The sequence below is a fragment of the Cyrtonyx montezumae genome, unplaced genomic scaffold (genome assembly GCF_038088225.1).
Source record: "Cyrtonyx montezumae isolate F1298 unplaced genomic scaffold, pur_monq_1.0 scaffold_1, whole genome shotgun sequence".
Taxonomy (NCBI): Eukaryota; Metazoa; Chordata; class Aves; order Galliformes; family Odontophoridae; genus Cyrtonyx; species Cyrtonyx montezumae.
Window position 1 is genome coordinate 15,165,578 of NW_027071825.1, and position 12,586 is coordinate 15,178,163.

Below are 12,586 nucleotides of genomic sequence, written 5' to 3' on the forward strand. Positions count from 1 at the left end.
ATTCACTGATTCTATTGTTCACTCTGCAGAGAAGCAGATCAGGTCCACGTCCCACGTGTTTTTCATAGAACTTCTTGCATGACTGCTGCAGTTCAAGAACCGACCCTCTCCCTATCCAGGAAAACACATGCATGATCTCTCCACATCACCCCCCACCCCTTTAATTCTGCCAAGAATTCAAGTCTAAATCAAATATGATTACAGTTGAACTAGTTTGTAGGAGCCTTCTCAGAAACTTATGTTGGTTGCTTGCCAAGTTACATTTTGTGTACTTAACTCCTAATTAAGCTGTGCTTAAATATATTCTAAACATGATGCAAAGCTCTCATATTTAGCTGTTGAGTTTGACCAGAGGTGTGCAAAACAAACAATTTTATCTGTTTTTTGACATACCTAATTATTTTGACATACCTAATTAAATGCTTATCTCTGTAACACAGAGACCACTACTCCCAAATGTGTGTTCCAAGAGGACTCCAATAACCTAATAAATGTTATTTCTGACATTAAAATACAAGACCAGTGCCAAGCAGAAAAAAAACCACGCAGGGGAATCCTGCACAAATCCAGCAGGTTTTCGGTAAAACCAACACAGCCATGCTCTGATTTGGGGGAACAAGCCTCACGCTTCAGGAAATCTAATGATCATATGCAGGTGTTTTTTCCACAGAAGACATTAGATTTTTTTTTTCCTGGTAGCTGAGTAGTATCACTTAGCAGGAGTTTCTTGAGAAATATTGCTCAAGTGCTACTTTGTTAAACAATCTGCTGGTGCTGGTCAAGCTGAGTCCCCCAGTACCTTTTGGCTGTTGTTAAAGTGTTGGACTGATTTATAGTATTTCAAAACAGCTGGATCTCTAGCTGCAGTGCAAAGAACACCCCCACTTCATATTGTTTTTGGTTTAGCCTCGACTTGAATGACATCTTCAAAGAACTAAAACAACACTGTACAGGCCTTTAAGTAATGAACACTGAAATCCTATGATGTTCGTTCCATGCCTGCAAATAAAGCAAATGTCACCCCCATCATCTTGTACTTTAAAGGAAAGTTCCTTAAAGGAAAGTTCCTTTTGCTGATAAATTCCTTTCGCTATCTATATATGTTCCAGAAAACAAATTTGAATAAAGATAATTGAATAAAGATAAGTAGTTTATAAAACTCTCCTTAACTGACAGCCTTATTCCAAGATCACAGTGAAGTGAAGAGCTGTGGCTGCTGGGTTATCCATGGCTTAAGAGCAGCTCAGTATCTTGCAGAAGATACCTTTAGCATGGTAATGTAACCATGAGCCAGAAAATACTGCACAGGCTCATATTTTTATATTTTTCTGATATTGTTCAGTTGCACAGCTACAGCCAAAGACCCACTCCAGTGTGGGGCACTGGAGTACTTTCCCAGCTTCCTTTAGCCCAGCTCACAGGGATAGAAAATCTTGTTCCTTAGGGTAAAAATACATAAAGACATAATACCAGACTGAGGTGACTTATCTCCATGAGAAAGCAATAATTCTTCGCTCAAAATAGTCTGGATCCTAATACAAGGGAATAAGAAAAATAGAAGAGAACTCAGGTATTTCTAGAAATAGCCCTCTTCCTTAGGTTCTCAACTTTAGTCTTGTACTTGAATGCATCCAAACAATTGCCATGAGTAGTATATTCCTTTTAAAACGTGAGTATTTGATTCTTTTAAGATTATGGCCAATGATCTTGTGCCTGCATTTATAAAAATGCATAAAATTATGGCACCAAAATCCATTGAAAGATGACTAAACCTAAGGTCTGTTAGATTTGATTTCATTTCTCTGCCTCAACCCTTTCATAATGTCTCTCTTTGGAAAATGAGAGGTTTGTTTAATGATCAAAATAAAGAAAACCATGAAATACTACTACAACGAAATTTATTCTCAAGATGGAGAAGTTCCAAGTGTTCTGTTGAGTTTTTTTTTCCCCTGTTTTCTTTTTGTTTGTTTTACCTTCTCCTACTTTAATATAGATGTTTCTTGATATTTTGAGTTCAGTGAAAGATGTAACTGCTCCATATTCCTTCTGGGCCCACTGTAACAGATGTTCATTTCTCTCAGGAAGATTCTTTTCTTCCATTTCTGCTGACAAAGAGAAATTTCCCTTCTCAAACCAAACAATGGAACCTGAAGACACCTGATGGAAATAAAAACATAATTTCAATGTGGTACATTTATCTATACAGACAGACAGCCTATTTAAGCAACACACTCTGGCACATCCAAATGCATGTTTACAGCTTGCAACTTCATGCCAAAATTTCATACATTTTTCCATTAGCATAATGATTATTAGCAGAGATTATTTATTTTAATGTAGCTGTTTTAAACACCACAGTGTTTCCAACCTATCAACTTGGCTGTAATGCACATGGCAGTTGAATTACAGCGTCTCTGAACCACACTCAGATGTTGGGCTACTGACAGAAGTAGTTTAATAATGCTGCATGTGGAAGATGAATAGGAGAAGGGGAGGACTGGAAGACAACAGGGAACAACAGAGAACAGGTAACTGAAGGGAGAGAAGTATGTGAAGCTCAACAAACCTGGGAACTACTGAAGTAGTTTCCAAATCAGAAAGAACATGAGTTCAAGCTCAGTGAAAAGACCAATGGAGAGACGCAGTAAGAAAAGAAACAGGCTATGGAAATATTCACTGTTGCTTCATTTAGAATAAGAAAAGAAATATGATCTAGAATGTAAAGCAGACGATTTGCATCTTTAGAAAAATCATTATAAATAGGTTGCATTAACTTTGACCAGAAAAACTAAAACAGTGCTTAAAATCGTCAAAATGTGGAGTATATATATGTCTTGTACCTCAGCACAAGTCACACAGAAGCCTGGAAGTAGAAAATATCCCAGCGTTAATATATATTGCTGCAACATAATGGCTTTCTTGTAAACTTTATTTCTTTGTCAAAAGAAGTCTAATTACTTCCCTGAATTCAAAACAGTGCTGATCAAAAGAGTGAAAAACATACTGCAACAATTTCCAATGCCTTCTGAGTATTATTTACATGCTATAGCAGGATAATGGTGACAAGTACCCTTCTAAGCTTTCAAACAATTTATCAATAGCAATTATTTAAACAGATCATCTGAAGCCAAGCTCCAGTTAGATAAAATTACCTAACAGCAACCAACCATTACAATCTCTGTATATATTTGTTGACTTCACAGCACTATTTTGAGATGTATGTGCTAAACAAGTTGATATAGAACAAGTATTTGTCTAAGTAGACATAAATTACGCCCTTGGCATGTGCAAAGAATTTCAAAAGTTCTTCCCCATGCTTCCAGCCATTATGCTGGCATTTATTATCCACGTATCACACTCTGCTCAAAAGAAGAACCAGAACAGCAAAGTTTAAACTAATATTTGTTCCAATTCTGAAAGATTTTCCTTAGTTGTTTTTCATATGACTATCAGAACGCATTTCCCTTAAATTAGTCTTTATTTTGTGTAATACGGAATCTACCACACTTCCCAAATAAGAAAGCAGACTGTAACATAAGAGAAAACCTAGATCTTTCTAGGAAATTTTCCTAAAATACTAGGATAAGTCAGCAACACATTTAGTTTTAAAAAGTAGCACTTAGCAAATAGTATTCACTTCATAATTCCATTACTTAGAAGCAGTTATACCATGAACTGGCTTTCATGGAGAATATAATGATTCTAACACTGGATTTCATAGCGTGCCCAGTCTTACAGGACACAGACCTCACTGTCAGCTCGATACAGGTCATGCAGAGACATCCTACACAGCACCACTTAACTATGCTGTCTTTTCTATCCAAACACACAAGACATCTTTGTAGTGCTCTGGCCTAAAAAATAAAATTCCCTGTGCATAAAAATTGCTGGAATTAATTAAGAATTTCATCAGTTATTTTACAAAAAAATTCCTACAGTGCATCTAAGAATGACAGTAATTCATTTTCATTTACACTATTTCATACTGGCCCTGGTATTTTTCATGGTCAGTATCAAAGAAAAGAATCATCAGTGTAATCTTTTAAGACATTTGAGGAAAAGTTCAGGAGGAAAATATTAATACTTCTAGAATATTGTCTAAAGAAATGTATTTGCTTGCAATAATGCATTTTCACTGTATCTTCTACTTAGGATTTGAAATATTTAAGTGCCTCTTAGCAACAGGTTTTTCCTCAAAGCTCTCAATTCTCCATTTATTTCATTAAATTTATTTATTATTTATTTAATTAAAACTTGAAAACATTCAGCATAATTCTGGGGCAAGACAAATTGTCTTCCTGCAAGACAAATCCTATCAATGAACCCCCAGATTTCTGTTTTACTAGGGAGAAAGTGAGAGAAAAAAAGCAGTATCACCAAGGTGTCTTGGCACAAACATCCACAACTAATAATCAGATAGTGAACATCTTTATATAGACACGAAGCTTACCATTGTTTGTTTTTTAATCACATACTGAAGTCAAGTAGAAATAGTGGTTTCAGTATTACATTTTTAAAAGAAGTGCACAGTTCTGCTGTTCCTGCCAATGTCAAGATTTTTACTACATGGACCTAAGGCAAGGTTAAGTGGGCCAAGCACGTTATTTTTTCTGGAAAGAATTCAACAAGGTCTTCCAAAAAAGGCGACCATCACTGTTTCAACACCTGCCTTGAACATTAACTACTTACTCTTCAGAACAAACCGAAAGCAGCCCTCTTGGAAGTACTTTGGGCATGGAAGCCAGAGCATTCAAACCAAAGAATGTTTTACACGCTTAGAAATATGACAACAATTTTAACGTGAGCACTCATTATCCAGCCTAATGGGTGATTAAGAAACTGCAGCCACGTTCACTCTTATCTTCTGACTTCACCTCCTTCAGTGGTTTCAGAGGTTATGGAGTGGAAAAAGTGCCCCAGCTCTATCTCTTCCTGTTGTTGTCCAGGCATTAAAGATGACTGCAAGAGAAACATCTCCTGTTGCTGAGGTCATCTACACACCTTGCCACATTTCTGAGGCTAAATGAGCAACTTCCAAGTCTGATGTGGAAAATCAGTTTGCAGGCCCAAAACACTGTCCACAGACAGCAGTATTCCACAGCAAGGAACACAGTTCAAAAGGCTCTGCAGTCAGCAGGAACAAGGATCAATTGCAGCACCTTGCAATTTGCTACCAAAATCTGAGCTTTCTATCAAGCAATAAAACATATTTATGAACCTACTTTGATTACACATACTGATACCTAGATATAACTTGGTGGTCCCCAGTTCTGACCAATGGGAGAAAGAGTAATTTTCTTTGCACTGTACAGAGGCAAGAAAACTTCAAGGATGTCTCATCTTGGAAAAAAAAATCCTTTAAGTGTCTCCGAAGAAAACTTTCCAGTCTCACAAAAATTGTTCTTGCAGTGCTGCCAAGGCACCTTGGGACATCATCTACCTGGCATAAGTGCCAAATTGCACAAGTTACTGCTCGTCGGAAGGAACACCTCAGAACCTGCTGTAAGTCATCTCACTGGTAAGCATGTGCACTACAGCCACTCAAAACAGTGACTTCTGTTTCTTATTTTACTTATTTCCTTCTCTCTTTAAAGTTTTGTTGCTTTTTTTTTCTTTTCTTTGAACCTGATCCATTGGGGATATATATATATTGTTTGCTTTATGACATTTTAAGTATTTAATGTAACTGTAACTCAGAACACCCAAGTAGGAAGCAAGCTCATAACTTAGCCTTGAGAAGAGGCAGGCACCTTTGGAAACTGACTCCCAATACACAGTTAAGTGTCCACAGCATGAACCAACCCCTCCCCTCACAGCAACATCCACTCACCAAGAACCCTCCAGTACAATTATCCAACAAAGCCATCCATAATGGGGCAAACAAATCAGCAGAAGAAAAGCAGCACCCTTCATGTCTCTAGATAGTGTCAGACCTATGGCAGAACATGTCAGAGAGGAGTAAATCTACTCAGAGTAGAAGTAAAAATCTTGACCAGACTTTCATAGCAGTCTACACAAAGTCAGGACTCAGTTTTTTCTTTTGATAACATACTATGACAGACTCCAAACCCCTTACAGAGAAAAAGCAAAGCCACAAATGGAGAAATGTCAGGTACTCTGAAACTCAAAAAATATTACCTTCATTGCTCAAAAAATCAGCATGCAGCATACAATAATCACAAAGGGAGCTGCTTTTGAAATAAGACAACATAAAGCATGTCTATCAGCTTTGCATTATTCCCTACAAACTTCAGAGATAAGATGCTTTCAGATAGCAGTATTTTTTTTCATTTTTGGTTTAGTGTTCTCATGACCACTTACAATCATGACAAAGTTTCACTCCCATTTCTCACTGTTTTTAAAACAAATGTGAAAGAATCAGCCTTATCTTATCTGCAGACTTTAATTCTGCTTCTGCAGGGATGTTGAGTCCACCAACTATCAAAGAACCTGATAGGAATTAAGGCTCCTCAACACTTCCTCAGGATGAATGCAGAACCTTGTGGGATAACTCTGGCACATTTATATGCATCTGGAAAGAAAATCTAGAAATTTTCCATCTAAGTTGAAACCATATCAAAGCAAGTGCAACTTTTGAAACCACCATGGGAAGAACCATGATAAAAATGAAAAAAATGACACGAAGGTGAAATCTGTCCCCAGAGTTTAGGGCTCAGCAGGAGTTTAACATATACAGGTTCACTTACCTCACAGTAATCTAACACCATCTTAATAGGTTCAACACATTGAGTTGATCTGAACAAAATAATGTACCAGAAGCTTTTTCAGGGATTTTGTTTCAAGACAGATTAAATCTAGCAGAAGGAGAGAAAGGGTGAATTCAATCATATCTAGGCAACTGCAGCTATAGTTTCCACTGGAATCAGTGACTCAATAACAACCTGTTGTGATTTATTATCTCTGTGTCACTAACACCAGTAGTCTGCCAAAATGTGCTGCTTGCTTCTGTTAACTTCCACTAGCAAAACCCCCATCAACTGGAGCAAGTGAGGACAGGAAGAAACTGTGACAATACAGGAGAGACAAAAATGAGCACAGGAATCTGGCTCCAGACACTTCAGCCCATTGCAGAAAGGGTCCACTACAATCTCCAGAAGCCAGAATGTTATTTCTTTCCTCGGTCTTGCAACTTGATTTTTCATAAAACCCAAGATGAACACAAAGCCTTTGTTGAAGCAGCAACTCGTGAAGACAGCCCAGCCTTGAAGCTTAATGAAACAGCAGGAAATGAAGCCTGAGTTTTGAAAAATGGCTTAAATCACCTGGGCCATGAGAGAATCTAATAGGAGCTGTGATAGCATTAGCAAACCAAGCTCCAAAAAAGAACTGGGCCTGACCATCCCATGAAAGGAGGAACTAAGGCATAAAGACTTGCATAGCTTCATCTGGTATCTACCAGCAACTTGGGAATTTTGAAATATTTTTTCCCAGATGAAAGTGCTTTACGCTGAAAGCAAAAGATACTTCCGTGTTGTAAAGAAGTCCCCTGTTTTGGGACATCATGCTACCACATACAGACTTATTTGCCATGAACTACACCTAGCTTTATAAGTTAATAATATTCATTCTCTTCTCTAACCTTTCATGAAGTAAGTTTGAATCAAAACAATCCAGGTATTTAAAGATGCTTCACTAGGGCTATGGTGCTCTTTCACCCTCCACTTTACTGAATGCACACAATGCATCACTGTTAAGTACGTATTAAGCGCTCTGTCATTTTCTGCTATCTCTACTTCTTACAAAACCCTTCCAGTTGATTGCCAAGAACAGCTCTTATATGTAGCCTCTGAAATTTCTAGGAGTAAAACAGTTACACAGACTAGAAAAGCAGGATTTTGTCAGGAGGTGAATCAAGCCAAATGAGAAAGTCTCTAAGGCATTCTACTATTGTGACAAACATAATAAAAGTTACTGTTTACAAAACACTGCTTTTAATTAGACACTTAATGTTATTTTCACATTCTTTCAAAAAAAGCACGGAAATGGTATGGGAAGGGGGAATATGAACTCTGCCAAGTGGAAAAGGGTAACTATGGGATTATTTCCTGCTTCTAAGTAGAACTATGAAGATTTAAACAAAAAACAAATACAGGATTCTATAGAAATGCAACCGTCCTTATAAATTTCTCTTCACACTGTCACAACACCGAAAATCTACAGCATTTTATTTTGAATAGTGAAAGGTCACTGTTTATTCTAAATTTATCACTAGTCATGCACTTCTTATCCTTTCTCACTCTTCTAGCAGAGCACTCTGTTCGCATCTGGGTCTGTTTAGCAAGTGATTGGAAACTTAGTCTCCTGATTTCCCGTTAAATACTAGGCACAGGAAAACAAATAGCACTTGTTTTTCAGAGCGTTTTGTCAGTCATCCAAAATCTAGTGCAAACCATAGAGCAGCTTGTGGTTTGGTGGCAGGGACCCAAAATATGTGAACCATATTTTCACGAAGTGAAAGGAATAAACTAGCTATTGGCTGAAGAAATAAGAACATCCTTTTTCTTCTTCTTAGAAATACACAAATGACTAATAATTAAATTCATCATTCTATCACTTATTTTTCTTTACAGCTTTTTCTTTTCTTCTTCTCAAATATCAAGACAAAATCACATGATGTGGTTTTACATTTATTATTACTACTGTTGCTTCTTCCATTTTACCAATTTCTTGTCAGGTTATTCACTTCTTAAGTGCTTTTGCATCTGTAACTCTTATTCAGCCAATTACCTGAATACCTAACAGAGGAAGAGCTGAAGCAGCGCATCCTTAACCAAATAATATAAGCACTACTAAAGTAGATAGTTAAGAATTTTGGGGGGGAGGAGGAGGAGGTGGGAAATCTAACAGCAATTTCTCTCAGGAAAGCAAAAAGGATTGGGGTCCATTTTTTTTGCATTTAATTCTGATTAGTTTCACTTGCCCAATAAAGACATTCCTATGCTATAAAGGCAATTCAGAAAGCTAACAAATCTGAAGAGAGAAATCACTAGTGAGCAGCATCTGCAAAACCCTCATTCTGGGCAGCTTCATAAACTTTCTGGTTTTCTGCCAAGACATGTTCTTAATAAACTGCTTTTAGGGAAGGAGTAAAATAATGACTTCAGGGGAAGAGAGGAAATTATTTTGTTATATAGAAATTTAAGTGTGGTGGTGGGAAAAGTCTGGTTGGGTTTTTCTGCAAAATTGGCCTGTAAAAGGATCAAAGAAGTATTTTCTGCAGGTGCTGCCTAACTTACATAAAATTGAGATCTGTTGTAATCTAGCCAGGCTAATCTCTGGTAAAGATGTACCCTCTCTCTCGCTGTCTCTTTCCGGTACAATTCTGATGTTACTTCCTAGTGAAAAGCAGCATTTAGCACAAGTGCTAAATATTCCCTTTGCTGAACTAAACAGACCTTCCATCTGTGTGCTGCTCTTTCTAGAGGGGGCTGATGGTCCACCAGCCCAGGAACTCTCCAGCCAGAAAGTGCCCAATCCTCAGGCATGTATTTCTGTGACACGTAAGAATATCCAATCATATTAATATGACTAGATACATCAGTAGTCAAAGTGGTGATTTTCAGTGACTTAGGTCAGGCAGTCACACCGTTTAGGTGTTCCCAGATTGAAATACCATGATAATTAGGTAGGTTAATTTTCAGCATGATGAGAATAAACTCAGGACCTACTGTACTAAAATCACAGTTATTTTGCTGGCACCACCTATTTAACCCATCAAGATATATATATAACTCACACAGACTCTTTGAAAATAATCTTGTCTAAGCCAGATGTAACCTTAACACTGTACTACACAGTCACCATGTAATCACTTTCTCTAACTCATGCAGAAATTTGCCCTTTTTGACACTCCCACAGCTTCAACAACCTATCTCCATCCTTCTGCTTTCTCCCAGGTAACCTGAGAGAACTCAGCTGCAACAGGGGAAAACAGCTCAGAAGAAGCATCTGTTATCTAATTTAAATAGTGTTTTTTTTTTTCATTTTTATTTTTAAGCATGTAAAGCAAAAAAGAATTATCTGTAGTTTACAAGAACACTTGTGCACTAAAACATGGCTATTAGTTTTCACGCCTGACCTCTTTATCTTGCACAGCACAGAAATATTATGTACACCAGAGAAACAGCATTACAGTTCTATAATCATTACTGCATCACTTTTGACTTGAGAATACAAAACACGTATATTTTAATACTTCTTTTTTCTGCCTCTCCTCCTTATGATTAAGCATATGAATAACTGCCTTTTGACTCTCAGTATAGAGAATTACCACGTGAGTAACTCAGCTGAATGAAATTCAAGGCAGTTCAGAGGGGATTCAAGAATTGCATTTATATTGATTTACAAATGAACCTACCAGGAAAATTATTGATATCTTATGTTAAATTTTATTGAGATGCCAACATTTTTTCTTAGGGCTATTCACTAATGTTCTGACTGGTTCACAGAGGCGGAATGCAGCACAATAACTACACAAAGGCAATGGACAAGTAAAGTCCTTTAAGCACCATCCCAGGGGCCTTCCTCCCAACTACTGTAACCATCACTGTGCTTCCATTCATTGCATTGTTTTGGGAAAAAAAAAACAACAACAAAAGAATCTACAAAGTACTTTGTACTTTTCTCTACACTTCAACCATGTGCCTGGAGGCCAGATTTTCTCTACCATTCATTTAAATTTCTTCCTAATGGAGGACCTGACCCAAGACAGCAATCCAAGCTTTAGTCAGGCCGAACTCCAGCCTGACTCAGTACTACTACTGTATGCTTTCTTGGTCTTCTGGATATATGCTGACACAAGCTTTTAAATCTCTTCATTTTTCTCCATATATACATATAGAGAGATAATAATAAAGTAAATAATAAATAATAAAATAAATTTTAAAAACAATCAGCAATCTGAGACCACTTACCTTTGTTGTTGTCAATCTATCCTATTGCAGTGGAAACTCAAACAATGAACTCACAAACTAAGGGAAGCAGAGTATCTTACTAACAAGGATACCAAGAATATGCCGTCATAGTTCTACTCTGCTGCAACAGAAATATTGTTTAACCTCAGTGTATATTATTTTCTCCACCTGTACAAGGCTACTAACAGCATTTCACAGACTGCTTTATTATCTGCTCATTTCCTAGAGTTATCTTCCTTTTAAGAAATAGCTTTTGACCTTATAATATACCTTGTGTATTTATTTATTCAAATAACTTCTCTGAAATGACTTAAACTTTATTAGGATGCTATACAGGGACAAATCTAACAGCTGGTTAATTGTAAGAAATAAACAGCCAGGACTTGGCTCCAGGAGTGTTTTCCTTACCACTAACAAGTCCCAGAAGTTGCCAATTAAACATTTTTACTTAACTACCTAGACTCAAAACAATAAAACAGTGCAATTCACAATTTACATACAGTATATTAATAAAATTGTGAATGAACACATTGTATGAAATGTCTGAAAGAGAGGCTGGAAAGACAATGATTACCCTGCCTCAGGCTTCCATAGAGACAGACACAATAGTTATGACACTCCTATGGTATGCATGACACACATTCCTGTTTTGAGCATAGAATTCACAGACATCAAAACATTTTTATATTTGAAATCCTTTATGATTCAAAATACTGTTTTCTGGCTTGTAAACATAAGGAGAACGAACAAGACATAACTGCAGAAGTACATGTATAAGCCAAGTATCTTCAAACAAGATGGGTCAGTGAAGCCAGTTCTGCACCCTATGCTCCTTACAGCTCTCATTTACACACTTAAGCTTAATTCTCTGGAACTTATTGAGGGGTCAGGTAAGGAGGAAGGGAGAGTAGAAGAGGTATGTCCATCTGCTCCATAACTCACTTGGAAATACCTGGAAATAAAAACCCCTGATTCTGCAAGGAGGCAGGTGGCTTCTTCAGGTCAGAAGCTGCACTAGTGACAGCAGTATGGCATGGCCTAACACAGATCAGCAGCTCTGCTGCCAAACTAGAGCTGATCTATTTCTTTCAGGGGTGGTACATGTGTTCACAAGTTGATTTTTCACCATTTCCCATAGTTTCCTGTGCAACATGATTCTGTGTAGTCTTATTTTTTTAAAGCAACATACAGACAAAACAATACAGATAAAAAAACATTTTTGAGCAGAGTGGAACTGTGAAACTAGGAAATTAACCTATTACCACAGGTTAAGTTGTTCAGCCAGCTAACACAAGTCATAACTACTGAGAAATTGATATACAAGGAATAAAAAAGTTGATGAGTCCCTGGTAAGAAATTCAAATAAACTTATAATGTCTTTTTTTGGCACAAATCACAACGGCTGCTGCTTATGTTTTCGAGACTGTTTTTGTTTTCAGGTCTGTTTTGAGTCAGAAGAGATTGAAGCACTTTTCTGAAGCAAACACTTGGCTAATCAAACAGTTTTGGCAGCTAAGGCCTTAGGCACATTCCTATTGTTCTCGTGCCTTACTGCAGGCTGCCGAGCCAAGCAAAGCAAGCCCAGCACAGTCACAGTCTGAGCACTGGCATGGTCTGCTGTGCAGAAATTGATGGCTCTCAGCACAGTCTCT

General features: G+C 37.4%; 1 protein-coding gene across 2 annotated transcripts in view; it reads right to left on the bottom strand.

Annotated features, from left to right (window-relative positions):
- Positions 1-12,586, bottom strand: part of TGFBR3 (transforming growth factor beta receptor 3) — a 108,773-nt gene that overhangs the window by 34,502 nt on the left and 61,685 nt on the right. For both annotated transcript variants that reach the window (XM_065741474.1, XM_065741464.1), the window contains exon 5: positions 1,974-2,157. In XM_065741474.1, the coding sequence (XP_065597546.1) occupies positions 1,974-2,157 (184 nt within the window). The remainder of the gene's footprint in view (positions 1-1,973; positions 2,158-12,586) is intronic.